Source organism: Meriones unguiculatus, chromosome 15, assembly GCF_030254825.1.
Source record: "Meriones unguiculatus strain TT.TT164.6M chromosome 15, Bangor_MerUng_6.1, whole genome shotgun sequence".
Lineage (NCBI taxonomy): Eukaryota > Metazoa > Chordata > Mammalia > Rodentia > Muridae > Meriones > Meriones unguiculatus.
The window spans coordinates 5,707,501-5,732,651 of NC_083362.1; the positions used below are offsets into that span (position 1 = coordinate 5,707,501).

A 25,151-nucleotide genomic window follows, 5' to 3' on the forward strand; every position below is an offset into this window, starting at 1 on the left:
GACGTAAAATAAACAGCTCACAGCCCCGGACTTCAGGGGCTCCTGAGCCAGTAGAGGAAGCTAACAGGTTAGCTATAGATGGCCAGTAGGCGTCTGAGCCCAGTGATACTTCTCAAATCCAGAGCCCTTGTTCGTCACCAGTGGGAACCAGTAGAGGAGATACGGGGAGGGCATGGTAGTTCCATCTGGGTGGACTTCTCCAGTGACACTGTCAAAAGATGGGTGTGAGGAGGTAGGGTAGGAGAGAAAGAGGAAGATGGGTGGAACCGGATTTCCATGGAGAGAACAGGCATAACAAAGCAAAACATCGCTTGAAGGAAGGTTGAGCAGGGGACAGGCAAGCAGGGCCGCCCTCTAAGTCAGTGTTTCTAGGAGGCTGGGATTACAGGAGGCGTGGAAGTTGTTCTCGTGGGTAAGGGCAGGGAGAGGATGGTCTGGTATACATCCATGCTGTCTCAGTTTCTCTTCCTGTTGCCATGATACAGTATCCTGACGAAAGCAGCTTAAGGGAGAAACGGTTTGCTCTGGCTCACATACAGTTTGTCATAGTGGAGAAGTCAAGGAGGCAGAGCTTGAGGAACCAGGAAGCAGAATGTACACTCAGCTCCCGTTCTTCCCTCATGTAGTGTCTTAGTTGGGGCTTTATTGCTGTGAAGAGACACCATGACCACAGCAACTCTTATCGAGGGAAAACATTTCATTGGGGCTAGCTTACAGTTCAGAAGTTGAGTCCACTACCATCGTTGCCATGGAAACATGGTGGCGTGTAGGCAGACATGGTACTGCAGAGGTAGCTGAGAGTTCTAGTCTGGATCTGCAGGCAGCAGGAAGAAACAGTGAGCCACTGGGCCTGGCTTGAGCACCTGAGACCTCAAAGCCCGCCCCCACGGTGACACACTCGCTGGAGGCAACAAGGCCACACCTCCTCTCCCCGTGGGCCTGTAGGGGCCTATTTTATTCAAGCCACCACATACAGTCTAGGGCCCCAGCCACCCATAGTTAACATCACTTAACCTGACCAACCTGATAACCTATGATGGCACCCAGAGGCTTGTTTCCTAGGTGATTCTAGATCCTGCCAAGTTGAAAGTTAACAGAGCCCCAAACTTGACTCTAGAGAAGGCAGAAAAACTCCTAAGGGTAGATTCCCAAACCTGCCATGGAGCTTCTGGGAGTCCCAGAGAGTATCTGCGGAGCTGTGGGAGCCATGCCAGCTGCTTCTCTTCCCCGCTGCCAGGTTCTGGGGAGATGCTGGCTGGTGCCACCGCTGAGCCTCATCTCATGTGGTCTTCCCCACAGCACAAGCCGAAGCCCCGTTCTATGAGGAGTGGTGGTTCCTACTGGTGATGGCACTCTCCAGCCTCCTCCTCGTCCTCCTGGTGGTCTTCGCACTGGTCCTGCACGGGCAAAGCAAGAAGTACAAGAACTGCGGCACAGGTGTGACATCTGTCTCTGTCTCTCCACAGTGAGCTGGCATTTGGGCATGAGGGCTGACATTTGGTTTCTCCGCTGAATCTGCCAGGGTCTCCTTTAACAGTGTGTAAATATTAGGGAAATGAATGCTTCAGTGATAGAGCACCTGCTAGTGAGGGGCTGGGGTGTGGCTTAGTGGTAGAGCACCTGCCTAGAATCCCCCAGTGAGGGGCTGGGGTGTGGCTCAGTGGTAGAGCCCCTGCCTAGAATCCCCCAGTGAGGGGCTGGGGTGTGGCTCAGTGGTAGAGCCCCTGCCTAGAATCCCCCAGTGAGGAGCCAGAGTGTGGCTCAGTGGTAGAGCCCCTGCCTAGAATCCCCCAGTGAGGAGCCAGAGTGTGGCTCAGTGGTAGAGCCCCTGCCTAGAATCCCCCAGTGAGGAGCCAGAGTGTGGCTCAGTGGTAGAGCCCCTGCCTAGAATCCCCCAGTGAGGAGCCAGAGTGTGGCTCAGTGGTAGAGCACTCACCCATCCCCAGCACTACCAAAGCAAAAGAAGAGCTTCAGGCCCGATGATACAGTTTCTGCCTCTCATATTAGCCATTTGTCTTGGCCACTGCATTGGAGTTGCTGGGCTCCCGAATCTTCCTTCCCACACCCCATTGCTCTTATATGCTCCTGGTTAAAACAAGGCTAGAAAGGAAGAGCGTTGAGCCAGTAGAGAGTCATCTCTGACGATAGGTGGGATGAGCTGGAGCGAATGCTCCTGTAGTGTAGCCTTTCTCGTGTGCTTGAGCCTGGACCGCACTTTCCATTCCCTCCACACAGCCTACTCCGGCTCTGACGCCTCTGAGGGTCGCTCCCCTCCATGCCAGCGGGGCTCCACGCTCAGCCCTGAGCCAGCGCTCCAACGGCACATGTGCGCTTCTGAATGGATCACCATCGTTAGAGAAATGAACATTGCGGGGGCGGGGGGGGGGAGGCGGGGAAGCCAGCCCCGGGAACGCGCAGGTGGCGTGCCTTCTTAGGCACGGAGGTCAGGAGAAAGCAAAGCGGAAGCATGCCTCCTGAGGGCACTGATGTGGTCGCATCTCAGGGGAGAGGAGCAGAGAGGGCCGTGTGAGAGTCAGCCTCATGGACGCTCTGCACCTGCGCAGAGGCGGCGGCTCCCTGAGATGGGAGGGCCTCACTGCACGCCCTTCAGGTCGATGCTTTTATTGTCCTCAGTTTTTAAAAGCCCCGTAACCACCAGCAAGACTGCTTCTCACCATAACCACAGAACAGCTGCACGTCTGTGGCCTTCCGCTCCCCCCAGACCTCCGCTGGCTGTGGTTATCAAAGCTATGGCTGAGCCAAAGAACGGAACAGGGATAGGGAAGTGACTCAGTTGATAAGGAACTGACCGTGTGGACGTGAAGAAAAGAGTCGGATCCCCAGCACTCACACAGAAAAAAGCAAGGCTTGATGCTACAGACCTTGTAATCCCCGAGGTGAGGAGGTGGAGACAGGTGGATTGCTGGAGTGCACAAAAGCAGGACCCCAGGGACCCCTCCCGGGCATTGAAGCCACAGATCCTTGTGCCAGAGAAGTTAATAAGATGGAATGCCTAAATTGCCAGGACGTTAGCAATCCATCCCTGAAAAGAAAGGGTTTATCCTTTTTTCCTTTCTGTGTAAATTCACTTCTAACAAGTGTTCGTAAATCAGATTTTATTCCCGTGGGATTTACAGTGTATGAATGACATGCCATTTTAGTGAGTTAATGCAGTTACAGAACAGCATAAAGTCTCCGTGTGTGTGTGTATGTGTGTGTGTGCGTGTACACACATTCCCTCCTCCATCTGGAAAATAGACTAGAAAAGACATATCAGACCTGCTGCTTCCAGCACCAAGCCTCCCCTAGGGAGTTAATTCAGCATAATTGAAGCCTGAGGGTGGGGCTTGTCTCCCAGAAGGTGACTTGGGGGCACTTGAGCCTTTTCATGTTCTTGGTTGTCTCCTGGCAAGAGCCTGCTAGCCCCTCTCACTTTGTTCTCACCTGCCCGGCATCCATCATGCCACATCCCTGAGCAGAGATAAATGTACCAGCAAGTTACTGCGCTGGGTCTACAGGCTTCTCCATCTCAGCATCACCGCATGAAGGGGCAGGGTGCCCATCGCAGGGAACCCTCTCAAAGTGATCACACACCTTACTGGGCCTTGGGCGGGCAGGCAGGGTATGTGACACTGTCCTGGGGCAGCAGGATGGTAGGGAGCATGCCCGATAAAATCCTCACCCTGAAATAATCGCTCAGCCTACACTGCAAAAGTAGAAGACAGAATCTGAACACCAAGCACCTGTGCCAGCACAGGCCTTCCAGGTGGGGGCTCAGTGAGTAAGAGTGCCTGCTGCACAAGCACAAAGTTCTAAGTTCAAATCTCCAGCACCCATGTAAAAATCTAAGGCATGGCAATGCCCGTGTCTATAACCCAGGAGCTGAGTGAGTGTTAGCCTAATGTGGGAAACCTCCGCAGGCATTACCAGAGGTTTATCTCCTGTGCAATTCTGAATTCCAACAAATTCTCAGTCAGAACTGAACAATCACAGAACCATCACACAGGGCTGGAGAGATGGCTCAGCGGGCAAAGGCACCTGCTGCCAAGCCTGAAGACCTGCATTTAATCCCCAGGAGCTGGCTGGTAGGAGACTCAGCTCCTGAATGTTGTCCTCTGACCTCCACACAGGTGCTGTGGCATACACACCCGCAGGAACACACCAAATCAATGAAAGAACTTTTAAAGTTTAACCGTCACAGGTGCACACTTAAAAGCCTACAGTCCAGCGGTTAATGCAGAGCCACGTGCAGCCATCCCACCATCCATCTGGGACATCTTTATCACCGCTAAAGGAAGCTCTTTCTTTACCTATAGTACCCACACAAGGGTGGTTTTTTTGCTTCCAATGCTGCTACATGATTGTGAGCTTTTTAAGTGTGTTATTTGTGAAACATTTGACTTCCCTGACTATTAATAAGGGTATGCATCCTGAGCACATTTTCATGAAATGTTGGCAAGGATACTGGCCTTTTGGCAGCAGGCATGATAAACACTGCGATGCTAGTATTGCTGTTTGGCTCTGGCACTGCAGTGCAGAGCCACAGCTTTGCTCCCCAGCTCAGCTCCGGCTGCCTCTCCAGCTGAGGCTGATGCCATATGGTTCTGGGGGGAGTCACATTGTGACAGGAACTCAGGAGCTTGTGGTGTTGGCTGACCCTCCCCAGTGTCACTGCAGCAAACTCCTAACTAAGACTCTGCTGGCTTTCCCCCTCGGCTCTAGGTAAAGGCATCTCCAACATGGAAGAATCGGTGACCCTGGACAACGGAGGGTTTGCCGCCTTGGAGCTCAACAGCCGCCACCTCAATGTCAAGAGCACCTTCTCCAAAAAGAACGGAACCAGGTAGGAGGCTGTGCCGAGCCACTGAAGGCCGGGCATCTGGGATGCCCTGCCCACCCCCATCCACAGGTACTGACCATACAGATTCCACAGTCGCAGGGACCCCTGAACACCACAGGACTAAAACAGTGTGCTGCATCCCCACTTGTTTAATGGTTCATCTGCAGTTAAGATTTCTCCATCTGAAAAAGCGAACAGACCAGGGGAGCCGGAGAGATGGCTGAGCAGTAGAGCAGCTGTCATGAAAGCAGGAAGACTGAATTTAGGTGCTCTCCAGAAACCATGTTAGTGCCGGGCAGAATGGTGGCCTACCTGCAGCTCCAGGTCTCTGGAGGCAGAGTCAGGGGAACCCTGGAGCAAGCTAGCCAGCCAGACTAGCCTTATCGGTAAGCTCTGGGTTCAGCTGAGAGGCCTTAGCTCAGTACAGGCAGTGACAGCAAGGGAGGAAGACTCCCGAAGGCTTCTGTATGTACGTACATGTGTGCACACACGCACACATGCAGACACGTACCCATAATAAACACAAAAATATGTTTTAAATAATAAAAACAAGACAGAAAGTTGTAAAGTGAAGGGTGTGTTTGTTTCCCATTGCCATGTGACAAATAACCATTAAAACATGCATCTCACAGGTCACCTAAAAGGGCCGCCCATGGCTATATTCCTCCTGTTACCAGGCTTCTGATGGGCTCTTGGAAGAATTCTCTTCCAGCTCCCTCAGTTCTTAGCAGACTGTATCTGTGTGGCCCCCATGACTTAGGGCGGGCTCTTCCTGCCCCCCTGCTCCCCGAGGGCACTCACGGCATGTGTCTCTTCCTGCAAAGCCAGCAGGAGTGCCTTTCTGGTCTGCCTCATTTGTCACCAGAGGTCTGCATGCCACTGAGGACAGCTGCGGAGGAAGACCAACAAGAAATGACAAACTCACTTAAAACATTTTGAGTTTTGTTTTAAGAGTAGCTGAATCAGTGAGCTGTAGGTTCAGGGAGAGACCGTGCCTCATAAACAAAGTGGAGAACTACTGAGGAAAACACTTGACATCAACGTGTGACCTCCAAATGCATGCGTGTACATGCAGATATACAGATATGTATATGTGCACACATACACAATACATACAAAATGGTCGGCTTTGCTTCATATTCTATCTCCAGCTGGCCAAGATGGCCTCCTTCATACAATGTCATGTGGTCATGTGATGGTGACAAATGGAAATGACAGCCCCACCCTTTCTGCGTCACAGTCATCCCTAGCCCACAGTTACAAACCAGACAGGCTCTGCTCTGCCTACGGTTATGGCTTGGCTAGTACAGGGAGTGGTGACTGAGCTGAGGGTTCTGTCAATCAGTGAGAGCTAATGCCTCAAAGCCTCCTTGCCCCGGGGCCCAGCTTTGTGTCCTGGGCCGCAGCCAGATTTGTCCTAAGCCCTGCCACATCTCCCAGAGTTCCACGAGCCCTGCACCTCCTGCTGGCCCAGATCTCACGTGCCCTTCTTGTTGAGAGATTCTCTTGGTCAGGACAGTGTGTCCCTGGTGCTCCGGCCTTGCACGGGACCTGAAGCCTGTAGGCTGTGGAGTCACAGAGAGCCAATGCTGGTAGTCACTGGAGTGTTACCCTCCTCTTCCCGCGGGAGCGAGGCCAGACAGCATGCTTGCTGGAGCCCCATCCCGGGGGAGCGTCCTTTGTCCGGAGTAACCTGCGGCATCACCCCGTTTTTAGGTCCCCACCCCGACCAAGCCCCGGAGGTCTGCACTACTCCGATGAGGACCTCTGCAACAAGTACAACGGCGCCGTGCTGACCGAGAGTGTGAACCTGAAGGAGAAGTCGGTGGACGGGTCGGAGTCAGAGGTCAGTGCACGCTCGCTTCCAAGCAGCGGCCGCAGTGGTTGCTTCGTGAGCCTTCTGACTCCTCCTCTCACAGCCACCCAGCGATGTGTAGAGCTGATGGTGGAGGGCCCACTGTAGATGAGGTTGCACAGCTTTTCCTGGGAGATGGAAGCACGTCTGCTCACACGGATGGGGGGGCATCCACAGAGCCCTAGAAAGGTTCCAGTCAGGCGATGGACTGCATCCCTTCTCTCATCGCTGCGAAAATGCCCGAGAGGGCAACTTAGCAGGGGTTATTTGGCTCACAGTCCAAGGGTGCACAGTCCGTCATGGTGGGGAGGCATGGCAGCAGGAGTGTCAGGAAGCAGAGGGAGATGGACGCTGGGCCTGGCGTGCTTTCTCCTGTTTATTCAGTCCAGGACCCCAGCCAAGGCATGGTGCCACCCACAGTTAGGCTGGGTCTTCCCAACCTAACCTAGAAACTCTCACAGCTAGGTTTGTCTCCTGGGTGATTGGAGGCCCTGTCAAGTTGGCTGTCCATCTAAGTCAACACATGAACCAGTGAGTTTATTGGGGTTCCTTCCATGAGCACAGATGACACTCAGATAGCCTCACACCTGTGGAGTCCCACCCCCAGTCAACTAGCTGCCTTCTAAATAATATCAGGACACAGGGGCCCACCTGAGGAGCCCAGGAGAGCTCATGACTGTTGTGAGCTCTCCATCTCCCGCCATGAGACAGAATGCTCACTCTCAAGATGTCTCATATGCTTCATTGTAGCTACTCAAACATGATGATGGTCATGTCCAACCGGAAGGAAACAGCCTCATGACACAAATTCATAGTCATGGCCTTCTTGGGGCCCATCAGTCCTTCCCCCACACACAGACAGAGCAGATGCCACAAGCCTGTTCATTGGACATCAGGTCCTACTTGTAAATCTTAGGGCTGGGGTAAGGGATGAGCAAGATGGTGTTCCCTGAGCAGAGGGCACTGCTGTTTGCTGGGGGGTGTTTCTCACACACTCCATGTCCTGGTCAGTCTGTTGCTGTGAAGAGACACCGTGAGCACAGCAAGTTTCATAAAAAGAAAGCATGTACCTGGAGCTTGCTGCAGTTCTAGGTTTAGTCCATTATCAGCACGGTGGGAAGCATGGCAGCATGCAGGCAGACATGGTGCTAGAGAGGTAGCTGAGAGATCTCCATCCAGATACAAAGGCAGCAGGAAGAAGGAGACACACTGGGCGTGCCTTGAGCTTGAGCGGTTGAAGACCTCAAAGTCACTCCCAGTCTTCCAACAAGGCCACACCCACTTCAACAAGGCCACACCCGCTTCAGCAAGGCCACACCCACTTCAACAAAGTCACACCTACTTTAACAAGGCCACACCTACTTTAACAAAGCCATTCCTCCTAATCCCACCCAAATAATGCCATTCCTTAATGACTAAGCATTCAAATATATGAGTCTGCCATTCTCATTTTTTTTTTTAATTTTGTTTTGTGTTTCAATACAGGGTTTCTCTGTGCAGTCTTGGCTGTCTTGGACTTGCTTTGTAGACCAGGCTGGCCTCGAACTCACAGAGATCCACCTGCCTCTGCCTCCCAAGTACTGGGATTAAAAGCGTGTGCCACCACGCCCAGCTCCATTTTTATTCAAACCAACACACTCTACTCCTCCCAGTCCTGGAGTTCACAGATACTGGAACACCTCCCATAGAAGGGCATGGTCCAGCAAGGGTCACCAGCTGCCCAGAGTGGCCGCTGAGAGTGCCTTGTCTTCAGAGATGAACCTCTTTTTTTCTGTTGAGTTCTGGATCTTGGTTAGAACGGCAGAGGGCCTGAGCTTCGGGGACGGACAGGAAGTAGAAGTATACAAAGACGCCCTTGAAACCGAAGGGGCTCATGGATGAAGTGGGGATTTAAGTTCCATCCCCAGCACCATACAACACACAGGGTGTGGCCGGGTGTGCACTCAGCACTGGGGAGGCAGATGCAGCAGATCCCTGGGGAGTGTGGCTAGGCAGGCTAGCTGAATTGGTGAGCTCTAGGTCAGTAAGGGGCCCTGACTCGGAGGAGCATGTCACCTAACATTTATATGTCCATGTACATGCATGTGGACCTGCACACACATGTTCAAACACACACAAAAACCATGAAATTAAAAAATAGGCCCCTGTGTCCACTCCAGACTAGCACTTCCAGCTTTCCCGTAGTGACAGTCACCACATCTTGTGGGAGGAGTTGCCTTCTCTAGACTCCTGATGTGTAAGAGGGGATTCATACACATCAGCTGTGGGGGAGCTCCAGGCGGGGTTAGCAACCCTGCCTCTGTGTCTCACACTGACCAGCACGAAGGCTCCAGTCAGTTCTGCTGGGTGTCCCCAGGGTCCTATTTGCCAGCCTCAGGAGGAGCAGGAACCGCAGGCCATTTGCTGGACACGGCTGCCTGGCCCCTCTCAGCCCACACCTCCAAATCAATATTTAATCTCAAATACACTCTCACCTTCGTCCTTGACCTGATTTGGGGCCTTAGTGTGCCCCAGGGCTCAATAAAACAGCTCCTTTCCAATCGTGGCTCGTACGGGAAGTGCAGTGAGTGGGCGCTGAATGGGCGCTGGCGAGGTCCAGCCAAGCTCCGAGGCCCATGCTTTGATTACAAAGGACGCGGGTCTATCAGGTAGCCTCAGGCTTGCAGGAAACGGCAAGCAGCCGTGCAGACGTCTGAAGAGGTGTGTCCATCCTGCTGCAGGGCTGTCGTGGATGGCCTGCCGGAACTGGCCTGCCTCTTCTGGGCTGAGTTTAAGCAGTGTCCCCTCGTGGGGGCTGCCCCTGAAGAGCAGCGGGAGGCTTTGCTGCCTGACTCCACTGGCAGAGCCGGGTCTGTGGACAAAGCCTAGTTGGCATGTCCTTGGTGGTGACCGTGTGACAGCTGCGTGTGTGAAGACATTCCAGTGTCCTGACACACGTCACTCCGAGGTGCTAAGCCTCTGTGGGCCAGGCCTCGCGTCCCTCCTCCTCCACACGCTTGTAGCTCAGCCCTGTGGGTCACTCCTCTGAGGTTCTCCAGCAGGCAGAAGGTAGTGCTGGGTTCCAGGCCCTCCTCAAGGTCTCCAGAGCCCGTCTTAACCCCATCCCTCCACCCCAGCCCCTCTAACCTGGTCCTGGATAGAGAATGGCCTGTCCTACATCAGCCTAAACTGAACTCAAGACAGCTCAGGTGTTCGTCTGCTCACAAAACAATTCTCCAAAGGGCTAATGGAGACTGGGTGCAGCTCAACTGATGAAGTCCTGGGTTCCATCCTTAGCACCACAAAAACTGGGTGTGGGGGTTCGCACCTATTATCCCAACACTCGGGAGTTGGAGGATCAAAAGTTCAAGGTCATCCTTGGCTGCATAGCAGACTTGTGGCCAGCCTGGGTTCATGAGACCACATCTCAAAATTAAGTAATGATTCAGTTAGTTAAGTAAAAATTTAAAAGTAGGTTAATAGGACATGCCTGGGTCTATTTCTTCTCTCAAAGGTATAAAATTCATGATTCAAATTCAACAGATATTTTAATAAGATAACAAGGTTTACCTAAGCACTGAGCTAGGAAATATAAATACATACACATATGCATACATGCATGAATACATGTACATGCACACATCATGCATAAATACATGGGTGAGCACGGAGAAACCAGTGAGGAACAAAGGGAAGGCAGGCACAGGAGAAAAGGTATACTGTAGAGGAATGCCATTCTACTGAAAGGAATTCCGCAAGGACTCCGCCTTCCTTGGGCCTGTGACTTTTCCTGGGGGGAGATGAACAAATGTCTTTGACCCCAGATAGGGCACTGATGACAGACCCCCCCCCCAAGGCCAGCTTAGTGAACCAGTGAGTTTATTGGGGTTCCTCACAGGACATGGATGGCTCAAAGGCAGCTGCATCACCAAAGCTCAGCCCAGCACTGGTGACAGCTCAGCAAAGCTGCATCCCCAGGACTCCCAGCATGCCTTGCAGACAGCCTGTTGGGAGAGTCTCCTCTCTCTTCCCAGAAATTTTCTGCTAATATGAAGTTGGGGAGGGGCCTCGGGGATCTTGTAAGTTTCAGGAGTTTCCTGAGGCTTTTGAATATTCCATACCTCTTGAGTCTTAAAGAGCCTCCCTCCAGGCACACAGATTTCAGTTTGCAGGTAAAAGCTACACAGTATCCACATGGAATGCTCAGGGCTGAGGGGTTTTGGAAGATTTCCCTAGGTGTCCACAGAGGGGCCGGTCAGAGCACCTGGCTGAGTTCTCTCTCCTACCACACCTGCCTCTGGGAACCACTGCAGCACATCTGTGTGGCTGAGGAGGCCCGGGGCCTTGAACTTGGCCACCTGCCCCTATCACCAGCCCTATGCTTTGTGGGAAGCAGGCTCTTGTCACTCCCTAGAGGCACCGCGTGGTTCACAAGGCCTTTGGGGTAACAGTTCCAGGAGCCAGTGAACTACATGACGTGCAGAGGGTCACCTAAGACCTCAGGGTCCTGGCGTCCCATGACCGCCAGCTAAGAATTCCTGGGCTGAGACCCCTGGGGCCTTCTGGCTCTCCAGCAAATGAGTCCGGCCAGTCTGTTTTCTAGGGCTCTCTGTCTTGCTGTGTCTTTGAAGTGTGTGAACCAAGATCATGCTGGAAAGGCCAGTTCTGATGTCTAAGTTCATTTGGATCAACCTCTCATTTCTGTCTGGAGTGACAAGAAGAGTCATGCTGTGTTATGTGACACCTGTGGCAGAATGCTGACGAGCTTACATCAGGCAGGCCCCCTCATCCCCAGGAGTACAGGCTTTTCAGCATGCCCATATTTCTGGAGATGGATTTTATGCCCTGGGCAGGAAAGGCCTTTTCTCTGCCTTCTCAGTGAAACATTAGCTTCTAGGAAAGATGACACTTCCAGCAAAAACACAGTAGGATTCCTGCTTCCTTCTCTCTTAGGGTTCTGGAAAAGACAGGGACAGTGGGCAATTCTTGTGTCTATCTGGTGTCACCACTGGCATGAACCCAAGGCAATGCACTAGATTACACTGTAACTAAGGCTTGGGTTTCACATTTGAATCTTCAACCTGCCTCCTGGAGAGGAGAACCGTGTTAGGTCTGTATTCCTGGCTTGGGAACTGGGGACCTGCTCAGTTGCCTAGCACACAGGAGGCCACAGGCTCAGTTCCCAGCCCTGCAGATCCCCCTTGTGGTGGTGCATTCAGGAGGTGGAGACAGGAGGAGAAGTTCAAGGGCATCCTCAGCTACATAGGGAATTTGAAACTAGCCTGCACTACATGAGACCTTGTATGAAAAAAGTGCAGACATATTTGCAAATGAGTGCTGCAAGCACTCGGGTGGATGCTGTTGCCTAGCAACCATGAGTGTTCTTGCATGGCACTCGCTGGTCTCTCGGAGAGCTTCATCTGCAGGTCTGTAACTTGGCTGCATTTCTGCTAACCTCTAGTTAAGGGTCCAGAGCAGAAGTCAGTACTGTGTTAGGAAAATAAGCATTAGAGGTGAGTCCTGCTGACCAGTGCAGACTCAGAGGATGCTATCTAGTGGGACGATGAATTAACCAGGGAAGATGATTTCACAAATGTCCACATGCAAGCCTTTGGAAACAGTGCTCAGGGCAGACAGTGAGTAGAGACTTGTATGAGATTCACCGGGGCTGAGGACCCGGCTCAGTCAGTAAAGCACCTGCTGAGCAAACGTGGGGATCTGAGTTCGATCCCCAGAATCCATGAAAAATCGAGTGGTGGTAAGAGCTTGTAATCCCAGCACTGGGGAGGTGGAGACAAGTGGATTCCTGGAGCTCACTGGATAGAGTCTAACTGATCAGTGAGCCTCAAGACAATAAGAGACCTCTCAAAAAATAAAGTGGAGGTCTGGGATTAGTGGTTGAAGTTTGTTTAGCAGCATTGGTCCACAGAGCTCACCAAATCCATGCACGAGGTGCAGAATCCCAGGATCCAGGTGTAGCCAGGAACAAGAGGATCCCTGGGTGCATGCTGGTTGTCCGTGAAACCAAACTCTAGGTTCAGGGAGAGACCTTGTCTCAAAAACTAAAGTGGAGAGAGAGGAGAGAGAGAGAGAGAGAGAGAGAGAGAGAGAGAGAGCATCCATCATTAATATCTGGCCTCCACAGATGTTTAACACACAGACACACCACACACACATACACACACACCGCCACCACTGCCACCACCACTACCACTGCCAGAAATTTTTAAGAAACACAAACCAGTTTTCAAACTTCTTCCAGATGCAACTAATTAGAATGATCGCTCATACCTAACTGGTTTGCTGGTAGTGTGGGATTCCCCCGCCCCCCCCCCCCCGCACCTTGCCTAGTTCTGAACCAACCCTCTTCACAGCTTGACAGTCACTCACCCATGCTGACAAAGCTCTCAATCACCTTCCATCTTTTCTGTGGTTTCCTGGGAAATCAGCAAATCAAGAGTTCACATCACAGGCAACTTGAAGGAAAGGAAGGAAAGAAGAAAAGGAGGAAGGAAGAAGAGAGAGAAAGACACAGAGAGAGAGATAAAGAGAGAGCAAGGGAGGGAGAGAGAGACAGAGAGACAGAGTGAGAGAGAGCTCTAGTGGGTCTTCTTTGGACAGTTTTAGTATTTCTTCAGAGGCGCTTTCCGCACAAAGGTAGAGTCTGCTCAGGTTAGCTTTGGGGACCACTTGCCCATCAAGCTATTCCATACACTGACAGGCCGTCTCTCTGGCCACACGCACTGTGCAGACTCTCAGGACAAGGCTCTGATTGGTCAGTGCAAGGCGCACACACCAATCTCTGATTAGCTTGGCATTAGTCATCTGCCAAACTGTGAACCAATCACAGTCCAGGATGGCTTCCTTCCTAGTGGTCCAGGCATAGGTACATAGCTATGTACCAGGCAGTGGCTCCTCATTTTGTTGGTGTGACAAAATACAAAAGCAACTTAAGGGAGGGAGGGAGGAAGGGAGGAAGGGAGGAAGGGAGGGAGGAAAGAAGGAGGAGGTTGTTTGGGCTCAAAAGTCAAAGGTGCAGTCCATCAAGGCAGAGACGTCCTTGGCAGCAGGAGCGTGAGGCCGCTGGCCACAGGGCAGCCACAGTCAGGAAGAGAGGAGATGGACACTGGTTCTTAGCTTCCTTCTCCTCTTTATTCAGGCTGAGACCCCAGGGAATACTGCCCACACTTAGGTTGGCTTTCCTGGCTGTTACCCTGATCTACATAATCCCTCATAAATGTTGTTTAAATGGGGATTCTAACTCTCACAAAACCAACAGCCAAGACTGCCCATCACCATCTCCTCCATGGCTCCCTCGTGGACACCAGCCTTAGCCACATACCCCTCTCTCTCCATATGGTCCCACATCTCTGGCTCATGAAGCACTCGAGGATGGACCTAAGGAGTCACATTAAGTCACTCTTCCCCTCACTCTGACAAAACGCCTGACAGAAACAGCTTACTGAGGGAGGGTACATCCATTGTGGTGGGGCAGACACTTCAGTGTCCATGGATGGGGGCATTCAGCTGGGACCCTTTACGTCTCTGTGGACCAGGAAACAGAGCTCTGATGAGAAGCGGAGTCAGCCTTGAACCCTCCAGTTCTTCCTCTATGGCCACAAATCTCTCAGCCAGGCTCTGTGCCCACCGGCCAGGACAGTGTTCAAACACAGGAGCTGGTTGGGAACATTTCGTATCTGGTCCCTAACTAAAATACTGAAGACACTTCATAAACGAAATGGCATTTTGTTAATCTCACATGTATCTGCGGGCCCTGAGTCATGTGCTCCCTACAGTGTTCTGCGTACAGACTCCAGAGAGAGCTCAGGCAGTAAAGCGTGTGCAGTCCACGCTTGAGGATCTGCCCAATCCCCAGCACACACTTCCTCTCTCGGTGCCAAGGAAGCAGAGACAGGAGGATCTCACTGGCCAGACATCCCAGCCAAAATAAGGACTCAACAGGTCCTCGTGAGAGGCCCAGTCCCAAAAGACAAGATGGATGGCTCTTGAGACATGACACAGGGTTGTCTGGCCTCCACATGCACTCACACACATGTACATCCAGACCCCCACAGAACTGTAGCAGTCCATCCTCGCCCACCAGAGGTCAAATCTGCTCTTGATCCCACTTCTCTCTAGTCCAAGGGTTTCCAGGTAGATGCTAGGGGCTCACGAGGCAGGACTCAAGACCGTCGTTCCACTGATGTAGATGACTCCTTCATTTTGGGGGCTCATTTGAGCCAACACCCACCCACACCATTTCAGACTGGAACTGACAAAAGCTGTCTTGGAGTCCACAGCAAATGCTCTAATCCCCCGCTCCCCCACCATTGGCTGAGATTCCCATGCTGTGGTCGTGGCCTGAGAAGCTCATTTCAACTTGTTGATCTTATATCTCTGAGACAGAAAATAAAGACTGACTCAAGCCATCTCAGAGGAGAATTAAGTTAACCCCAGTTTATGGTACTGGGCAAAACGGTCTTCACCCAATCCTAGGGAAGTTCTCATGAGAAAAGAGATTGCTTTATGGATCTCAGTGTCCTTCTCCTCTAGCCTCAGGGCATTTAGACTCTGAGACAGTGTCTGGAGATGGCACAGACTCAGTCCAGAGCAAACAACCACAAAGAGTACTGCTCTGTCCTGTCTCTGTTCCCTTGTCTTCCAATCCTGGTTTACACAGAGCACTGCCTCCTAAGCCTCAAGACCTAGGCTAGGAAGCAACAGGAGGGTATATCTGAATCATAGCCACAAATCCTGGTCTAGGTGGTGGCATAACCTAACAGTAGAATGCCTGCTGGAAATCCCCCAGTGAAAATCTAGGACTGGAGCTCAGTGGTAGAGTAATTACCAAAAATCCTGCAATGAAGGGCTGGGGTGTGGCTCAGTGGTAGAGCCCCTGCCTAGAGTCCCCCAGTGAGGGGCTGGGGTGTGTGGCTCAGTGGTAGAGCCCCTGCCTAGAGTTCCCCAGTGAGGGTTGGGGTGTGGCTCAGTGGGAGAGCTCCTGCCTAGAACGGCATGGTGAAAACTATCTTGGGGTCCTGAGCAGTCAGTGTGAGGTCCCACCCTTCCAGACTCCATTGAGCTTTATTGCTCATTGCTACATGAGAATAGTGATGTCCGCACCTCAGAATCACTGGGAAAATGCAAAGGCTCTGTGAGTGAATTGCTCTCGTGTGTAACCCACTCACTAAAAAGCACCCTAGGTGGTGTGTGTAGTCATTAGATAATGGGAAAGCTGAAAGCTGTGCATGCCAGGTGATATTTTAGCCTTACTTTTACATTAACTTTGGAGACTCAAAACCAGAAGAGGCACAACCATGTCTAGTATCCGCACACAGGGTTTGCAAGCTGTGTCCCCAAAATGCCACCTCTTACTTGCAGTTACTTTGAGGTTAGTGTTAGGAATCCCATTTTCTATTTGTATCCAAAAATTCCCAGGAGCCTCTGGGTCCGCCCTGCACATCCTATATGTACCAACCAGGGGCTGTGCAGGCTCTTACAGTTCCGGAAGCATCTCTCATGCCAAGAACACAACCTCTCCCTTAGGGACAGCAAGGTGCTAGTGTGGGTCATTCACTCTCAGACTGGTGAGACTCTCAGGTGAGAAATAGCAGCTGCCAGCACCCTAGGACATTGTATTGCCTTAAGAAGCCTGTCTCCCAGCCAGGGCACCCCACTACCCATCGCTGCTTCCTGACAAAACTGTGGTTGCCTCACTGGGGACAGAGCTGTAGGGGACAGAGCTGGAGGGCATAGCTAAGCTGTCTGTGACCTTTGATGCCCTCTGTCAGAGGCAGTGAGGAACCTGCTGGGGCTCCAGGGGTCTAGGAAACTTCGTGGCACCTGAACCAGCTTGCCAGCCTCAGGTCTTACCAGGCAGTTTCCCAGAGGTCCAACTTGGAAACTATGGAGGCTAAAATCATGTCTAGAAGGATGGGGTGTAACAGCAGAAGCCCAATGCAGACTCTATATGACCCACTCCAGCCTTCGTCTCCTTTAGTGGTCTTTTCCATGACAATGCAAAGAGCAGAAAATCATTTTACTTAATACAAGAAAAGAGAAAACACATAAACTCAGCCAGACATTGCTTTGGCTCACACCTTTTTTATCCCAGAACCTGAAAGGCTGAGGCAAGAAGATGGAAATCACAAGAGGGGGACCCAGTCTGCACTTCATAGTGAAACCTTTTTACAAAAAGCAGAAGGGAGAAAGGGAAGGAGGGAGCGAGGGAGGGAAAGCTGACTGAATGATTCAGGTGCTGCTGGCTTACTGTATAAAATGAACTGAGACCCTCAAAGGAACCATCATTAGCATCTCCCGGAGCCTAGTGCAGCCCAAGCGGAGGGTGCTTGAGGTGCCAGCACCACATCAGATGTAGACACAGGCACTGGCACACTCTGGCAGCATCCCCTGCTGCAGACTCCGAGCCTCTGTGGACACAGTGTGGCTCTGTCACTAGAGGCCAGCGGGGGTGTCTTCCCAGCATGCTGAAGTTTTCTCCTGGTCCTTAGCAGCCCACACTAAGGACCTGCAGATCAAAGGCCAGGAGCATTCCCAGTCCTTTCTACGTATGTGTTTCTGAGGCAGCTTAGAAAGAGGACGATGATGGGAAAAGGAAGGAGAGAGAAAAGCATACACACACACACACACACACACACACACTCTGGAGTCTGCCAAAAACCTCCCACCAGCTGAGAATTAAGAATTCCAGCATGATTGACATTTAACTGTGAAGTGTGTGGACACAGAGACAACATTCCTTCTGTATAAAGGAATGTTTATACTTTATATAAACATTATATAAAGGACATTATAAAAAGGAATGTTTAACTTTATAGTAAACAGCAATGAACCAGGCTTCAGGTCTGAATGCATATGACCTCAGGTGGTGCCTCATTTTTCTCCCAGACTTTTCTGGGAACCTCAAGAAAGATGCCCCACTCCCCAGCAACCCCCCCCCCCAGCAACCTTCTCCCCTTCAATTACTTTTATCCTATCAATTGAAGTCCTGTCAGGCGCCACTCAGTACCTACCTGAGCCCTCATTTATCTTTCTTAGCAACCATTTGAAGAAACCAGCATCAACCCCCACCAAAATGATGTGTATGGATAGTGTAAAGATGCAGAAAGGTAATTCTTCCTGGAGAAGGCCACGTGTTCTCAGGGTGCTGCTCTGCCCCTCCCCCATCTTCCTCTTAATCCCAGTGCTTCTCATCAATATTCAAAATATAATTTAAGGGGCTGGAGAAGCGGCTCAGGTTGAGCATATACTGTCCTTGCTGACGGCCAATTTTTGATTCCCAGCACCCATATCAAGTGTCTCGAAACCGCCTTTAACTCCACTCCCAGGGGTCTGCCGCCCTCTTCTGGACTGCAGAGGAACTGCCTATACCCATGCACAGACACAGAGACTTGTGACTAACTAAAAATAAATCTTTTCATTTTTGTGTGTATGGGTGTTTTACCTGCATGTATGTCTGTATCCGTGGGCATTAAGTACCCAAGGAGGCCGGAATTGGGTGCCAGATCCAACAGAGTTACAGATGGTTGTGAGCTGCCATTTGGGTGCTGAGAATGGAGCTCCGTCTTCTCAAAACGCAGCCAGTGCTCTTCACCACTGAGCCATCTCCCCAGCAAAAAATACAACTTTTAAATATGTATTTAACATATGTAATCCACACAAAATAATGTGAACAGAAAAGTAGACGACTCTCAGCATCTTTACCTTCCACATGTGCGCAGATGGGTATGTGAGGCCACACACAGGTGCAGACACACCCCACAAAATAAACAGGTAAAATCAAAAGAAACTCTTAACTCTTCTCCCTGGCTTCTCCCGAAATCCTCTTCTGCATTCAATCCGAGGAGCCTTCTTCCCTGAGTGGGTGACTGTAAAGAGAGCTCAGTCTGTGCATTAGTTACTGTTCTGTTGCAATAACAAAACATCAGGACCAAGGCAGCTCACAGAAGGAAGGGTTTATTAGGGTTTAAGGGTCCCTCAGCATCGCGGTGGGAGGACGTGACAGCAGGCGGGCATAACAGCTGGGGCAGGAAGCTAAGAGCCACACCCCGAAACACAGCCAGGACGCAGGGGGGACAGAGAGACAAGGCAGAGCCTGGAAGTGGGGCCAGCCTTTAAACTCTCAAAGCCTGGCCCGGGACCTGCCTCCCTCGCGCCCCTGCGCTGCGGCTCACCCTGCCCCTCTCCCGCCCGCAGGCCTCCGACTCGGACTACGAGGAAGCGCTGCCCAAGCACTCGTTCGTCAACCACTACATGAGCGACCCCACCTACTACAACTCCTGGAAGCGGCGTCCCCCTGCCGCGGCCGCGCACAGGTACGAGGCGGTGGCGGGGGCCGAGTCCGGCCCGCACCTGCACACGGTCATCACCACGCAGAGCGCGGGCGGAGTCTACACGCCAGCCGGCCCCGGAGCCCGGGCGCCGCTCACCGGCTTCTCCTCCTTCGTGTGACGTCACGCCTCCCTCCGGGTAGACGGGTGCAGAACTTCTGGAGTCTATTTTTGTTAAGACAATCAACTCCGATAACTGAGCTGAACTTTCTTTTGTTTAAAAATAATAATAATAATGATGATAATGATAATGATAATTCTGAGGAGCGATCTTACCTACTGGTGAAAACTAGGATTCACTTAGGAAGGTTTTTTTTAATGGCTTTTTGTAACATCGCTGCAGGAAGCGGGGTTTCTTTGTTTTCTTTTCTTTTTAAGAGAAGGTATCTCCCTGGTGCGATAGCTCGGCACCGCCGGCGGGGGCGCTCTCCACACACCCCAGCCCGGGGCGTCTCTGGCCTCCAGACCGTCGGGGTCCCGGGGAGGGAGGGAGGGCGGGCAGGAGGGTGGAGGGGACGGGGAGGCCGCGTCCGCGGCCCAGCTCTCTCTCTACCTCCTTTGGGAGAGCCGGCCAGCCTGAATCGCTTTCTGCACCTTTGAACAACTCGAGGTCCCGGCCTTCGCCTGGGCTTTAGAGACTGGCTCGTCCGCACCCTGGGTCCTGCCCGGCCCAGCCAGGCCGCTGCGCCCCGGAGGGCCCAGCTCTGCCGGAGCTTCCCGGCGCTCTCCTTTTCCCTCCCTCCTCCTCTCTCCTCTCAAGCTGACAGTTCCAAGGACAGGAAGTTCCTCCCCCCAAGGCTCTGGAGGCCCCGGGGCCCAGCCCTGGCCAGCCAGGTCCTTGTGATGACCACACAACACAGCACACAGCACACGCCCCACCCCCCGCCGAGCAAGAGAGGAGGAGACGCGCGGGTTTTGCAGTTGCTTGTGGCAGTAGCAGGTGTGCGTTGTTGAACCAGAGTATTTTTTAAACCTTTTTATCTTTTTTTAAACTATGTCACATGAAAATGAATGCGTCTTTGCTGTCTCCAGGTGCCTTTTAATTCATTGTTCAGCTTTGTACGTGGGAAAGACGAGAAGCGACCGTGTCTCCAAATAAAACAATCGGCTCTGAGAAACCAACCGGGCCGCGAGTCACCTAGCGCACCCCACACAGTGGGACAGCACGTCCCTTCCTCCTCCTGTGCTCGCCGCGTCCGCTTCCGGCCCCTGGTGCTGCCCTCTCTACCCCGCCGTCCAAGGCCAGCTGGTTAGCCTTAATGGGTTTTCTGAGAGCATTTTCCTTTAATTGTCGTTGTTTAAATGTTTTCCGCTCAATGAGACGTGGCGCTCTGACCCCATGAGCACCCTGGCACCCCCGGCTCAGGCCCCGGGTCTGGACCCCACGCCCTGGGGCACTCAGAGAGTGAGAGGTAGGGCAAGTTGTTCAAGGCCTTCAGCGGGACATGGACCTTGTCTTGTGTCTGGAAGTTGCTGGTGTGGGCCACACCACACTGCAGGTTCCGCTTGTGGTTTAAAAAAAAAAAAAAATTAAAGGTCTTTCAATTTTTCCAAAATCCAGAGTTTCCAGATTTCCCTCCCTCCTCTTTCTTACTCTCCTCCTTCTCTTCCTCTTCCTCTCTCTTCTTCCCCCTCCCTTCCCTTATCCTTCCCTGCCCCCTTTCTCTCCTTCCCCTTTCTTGCACTCCTATTCATCCCTCTCTCCTCCCTTACTTCCTATCTCCCTCCTTCCTCTCTCCCTCATCCTTCCCCTGCCTCTCTTCCCTCCTGCTTCCTTCCTTTTCTGAGCTGAAGGGGAGCTATTCTAAACCAAAAATCCTAGATGCTCTGCCCAGAGCCGCTCTGTGTAGGGACCGCCACCCTCGGGGTCCACACGCAGGACCCCCACGCAGGACCCCATCAGTGGACAGCACCGCCCCTCCCGGGCTCCAAAGGAGTGACGTGGACTGAAGACCACAGGTCCCCAACTGTCTGGAAGGTGGCACCCAGCAGAGGACAGGGACCAAGCTGGCTCTGTGTAGCGCCTTAAGCCATAAGGACTTGATTGCTTTAATCAGTGGGGAATCCTTGGGATGGTTTAGTCTGAGGCAAGACTCCATAGGGCGTCCTCACAAAGGAAGACTCGGCAGGCAGCAGCACTGCCTGGTCCCCTTTAGGACTGGTAACTTGTTTTCTATGGAAAGGTCTTTCCGGGATGCCCAGGCCCTGGGCCAGCAGCAGCTGTCATCAAGCCCGTCACTCAGAGCAGCGGTTCTCAACCTGTGGGTCACGACCCCCTGGGCGTCCAACGACCCTTTCACAGGGCTCTCGTATCAGATATCCTGGCATACCAGATATTTACACAACACGAGCAAAATTACAGCTCTGAAGGAAGATACTTTTATGGATGGGATCACTACACCACGAGGAACTGTTTGAAGAGGTTACAGCACTAGGAAGGCTGAGAACCGCTGGCTTAGAGGGACTCTGTCCCACTCGGGGCCCCTGCACCAAAGGCAGGGGTTGGAGCGTTTAGTTAGACTTCAGCCTGCAGAGCCACGGGACATTGGCAAATGTCTGTCCTAACCTCTCACTGTAGCAGTGGCGTGGACACATCACACACCTGCAAAACAGACGTTGGATCCAAGTCTGGATTCTGAGAAAAGGTCCAAACAGGCAGGATGCAGGTGCTCTTTCTGCCTTCTGCTGTCGTGTTGGAAAAGTCCCCTCCGTGGGTGTCTGATGATGAGTGACGGCCAAGTCTACCGGTGACTCTATAGCGACTGCGCAGTCCTGTGAAGCCTTTCTCTCCCGGTGTGATCTGCTGAGCCTCGAGGGTGGCTTCATAGGGCACAGACAGCCGGAGAGGAAAGGAAGCAGCAGTCCGGCTGACGTCGGCCTCTCACTGGCCTTCCTCAACATCTCCCCCATTCCAGCAGGGGAGGGTCTCCTTTACCTGGGGCCCCGGAAGAGGCAAAACATCAGCCCACGAGGATGACGTGTATTCTGGAAAGTTTTTGGGTGTGGCGTTTGAACTTGATCGTGATCGGCCTGAGCATGGTGTGTTTGCATAGAGGTCCTTAGCATGGGTTTTCATTATCCCAGGATTCCCGGCTCACAGCACGGATGCTCTCCTGCTGAGCCCAGGTCCACGGACTAGCAGCAAGGGACCAGGCTGAGAGGCCAGAACAGTGTAGGGTTCCCAGCAGGGAGCTCCCAGCCTCACCTGCCTAGGGGAGTCCTGAAGCTTTCCCTATGAAACCTTCTGATGAGATGGCACAGAAAACCAGAGTCTATTAAAGATAAAAACAACCCCCCCCTCAACCTGTAGAAAGGCAGAGCGGTGCTATGGGTACAATTTTTAATAATAAAAATATTTTGTTCCTTAAGCACCTGTGACTTTTTAAATTTGTAATTTCTATTTACGTGCATGTGTTTGTGTGGATTCAAGCGAACGAAAGTGTACAGGTACACGTGATGCCATGTGCATGCGTGTGCACCTGTGTGTGTGCACCTGTGTGAAGAATCTCAAGGACAACCTCAGGTGTTATCCTTCAGGTGCTGCCCAGCTTGGTTTTATGACAGGGTCTCTCCCTGGCCTTGCGCTCCATGAGTAGGACAGCCAGCTGGCCAGCGAGCCCCAGGATCTGCCTGTCTCCCTCCCCAGTGCTGGGGTCACAAGTACTCACCAACAGGCCCTGCTTTTTAACGTGTGGCCTGGGTGCTTGCACCTGCGAGGTAAGCATTTCATCGGTGGATCCACGTTCTCAGGGGCAGGGAGGACAGACAAGTTTGCCACAGCGCGCACGTGGAGGTCAGACGAGGTCCTTCCCCTTCCACCGTGTTCCTCTGCCACTGTGCACACTAGGCTGCATGCCCACTCTCCCGACGCAGCCCCCCCCCCCCCCGTTTACTATAGAGACGCTTACACTGCAGCACCCGGCTCTTCTGTGGCACTGAGACCCTGGCCTTGGGTGGTCAGGCTTGTGTGACAAACATGTCACTCACTGAGCCCTCCCCAGCCTCTTTCAGAGAACTCATGAAATGACCCTGAAGTTCAGGAACTACTGTCATGCATTCTAAGACCATGATGCCAACCTCAGAAATTAACCCACGAGTGCTCTCAAACTAACACGCTCTCTGTGTCTGTTTGTCTGTCTATCTCGCTCTCTGTATATGTGTGTGTGTGCCTTTCTCCTATTGAGGTACAGTATGTCCTTTGCTGATGAAAGAAACAGCTCAAGGAATAAAACAGTTTTCTTCTGGAATCAAATCTGAGTGCTCGTGAACACATGAATAGGCTTTCCCAAATGCATGTTCCAAATAGAGAGCAAGTACATGGGCCCTTGATAGTATCTGAATGAAGGAAATCATAAAATAAAATACTTTTCAAATATATTGGTGGGTCCATGGGTAAGTGGGTCCTACAGCCAAGCAGGGAAGGGCTGTAGGCTATAGGTGCTGTCTGATGGTAGTCTTTCAGCTGGTGAAAGCGAAGGGCCTGTCCACGCGTGCCAAAGGGTGTGGCTAAGGCAGAGATGTTGATTAAAGGGAGGCTAAAGATGCTCCAAGACAATCCTCTCAGGACTTGCAGCATTCAACCACTCCACTCGGCCTTTGCACACACAGTGTTCTTTCTGGAACTTCATGTGTGACTCCTTCCCATTGAAAGAGGGGGGAAGCAACCCCATAGGGGTCTCCCAGTCCAAGATGCAGCTGGAGTCCATACCCTGAGCCACTCTGAATGGACCAGCAGTAACTCCCAGACCTAGCACAACCCCAAAAGCCCCATCTGTATCTCCTGGATGGCACCACACGTGCCTTGACATAGAAGAACTGCCGGTGAACAGTCGTGGCTGTGCTTGGAATGAGTTGAGTAGCCTAGATCAGACAAGCCTACCCACATCCCGAGGCATGTAATCTCTCCTGATTTCAAAGTTGGACCAGGGCGCCCCCAAAGGGGAAAAGGGAAATGAGACTAACTGCCAACTGTGGGTTTGTGGGAGCCACTGTGGGCCCACCAGAAGAGGGCAACTGTTGGTGTGACATTATTCCTGGGAAGCTGTGAGCGAATGTCTACCTGCCCCAGAGAAGGAACTGGAGACAAACTAAAGAATGATTACACCATGTCCAACTTGGCAAAGCAACAAGTTCATTAGAGCTGCTCACAGGAACAGGAAGAAATCAAAGACATCACTAAAGACCCGCCCCAGCCTGGGTGGCTACTCACAAAAGCTGGAACCATGGAACTCTCCACACAACTTGCATGAAGCTCAACAAACTGAAGAATCTCCTCTCCTCATAAGTCCTTACCATGTATGTAACCCTTTGCAGGGGAGGAGACTTGTGAATCTGGTATGTTTCAGGGACTTTCTGAGACTTGTGAGTTGCTTCCTGCCTGTATGGAATGTCTCAGCCAGAGTAAGTTACTATACAACACAACTGAGTCAGAACCTCTGGGAACACAGCACAGGCATTGGTCCCCCAAGTGGCCCTGAAAGTGAACTGGAAAATGTTCAGAAAAGATAGCCAGTTTCCAGCTGCAGCAGGAAGAGTCAAGGAGGCTGGAAGAGTCCTAGAAGGCTTCTAACCACTCAACTCTGTCCTTTCCTCTATAAATCATTGCCAAGAATAAAAGTTAAGAACCCGTCATGTCTGCCCCTCCCCGCCCTCTCCCCAGCATTATCCACCTAAATTTCACTTCCACTTGTGAAATAAAATTCTCATGTTTTTCACCATCTCCAACAGTTCGGATATGGCAGCTACTGTGCAAAATGTAGTGAAAGATCACACAGGCAGGAGATCTGTCCCCTCGCCTCTGGAAAATTGGGCCTTCCAGATAGCACAGCACCAGGCAGAGAATGGAGAACATCGGGACACGTCACCACTGTCATGTTGCATCTTCACTCAGCCCCTTGTTCTTCCAGGCACCCCTCATCCAAAAAAAGTTCTTCTACCAGAACTTCAAAAAGGAACTAAGACCAATACTTGGAGACTTTCCAAACATCATCCTCATTCAGAAATACAAGGTAACTGTGTCTCTTGCTGTAGTCCCATTTCCCTGTAGCACAACACCTCCTCCACCACCGCCACCACCATCTCCACCTGCCCTGCCTCCTTTAATGGCCAATATTGATTGTCAACTTGA

At 52.0% G+C, this 25,151-nt stretch overlaps 1 protein-coding gene across 1 annotated transcript in view; it reads left to right on the plus strand.

The window, feature by feature from the left end:
* The window catches only part of Sdk1 (sidekick cell adhesion molecule 1), an 898,365-nt gene extending 878,333 nt beyond the window's left edge, over nucleotides 1-20,032 (plus strand). The window contains exons 42-45 of the mRNA XM_060368045.1: nucleotides 1,300-1,437; nucleotides 4,723-4,843; nucleotides 6,557-6,686; nucleotides 18,891-20,032. Of these exons, the coding sequence (XP_060224028.1) occupies nucleotides 1,300-1,437; nucleotides 4,723-4,843; nucleotides 6,557-6,686; nucleotides 18,891-19,145 (644 nt within the window). The 3' untranslated portion in view covers nucleotides 19,146-20,032. The remainder of the gene's footprint in view (nucleotides 1-1,299; nucleotides 1,438-4,722; nucleotides 4,844-6,556; nucleotides 6,687-18,890) is intronic.
* The last annotated feature ends 5,119 nt before the right edge of the window (nucleotides 20,033-25,151 follow it).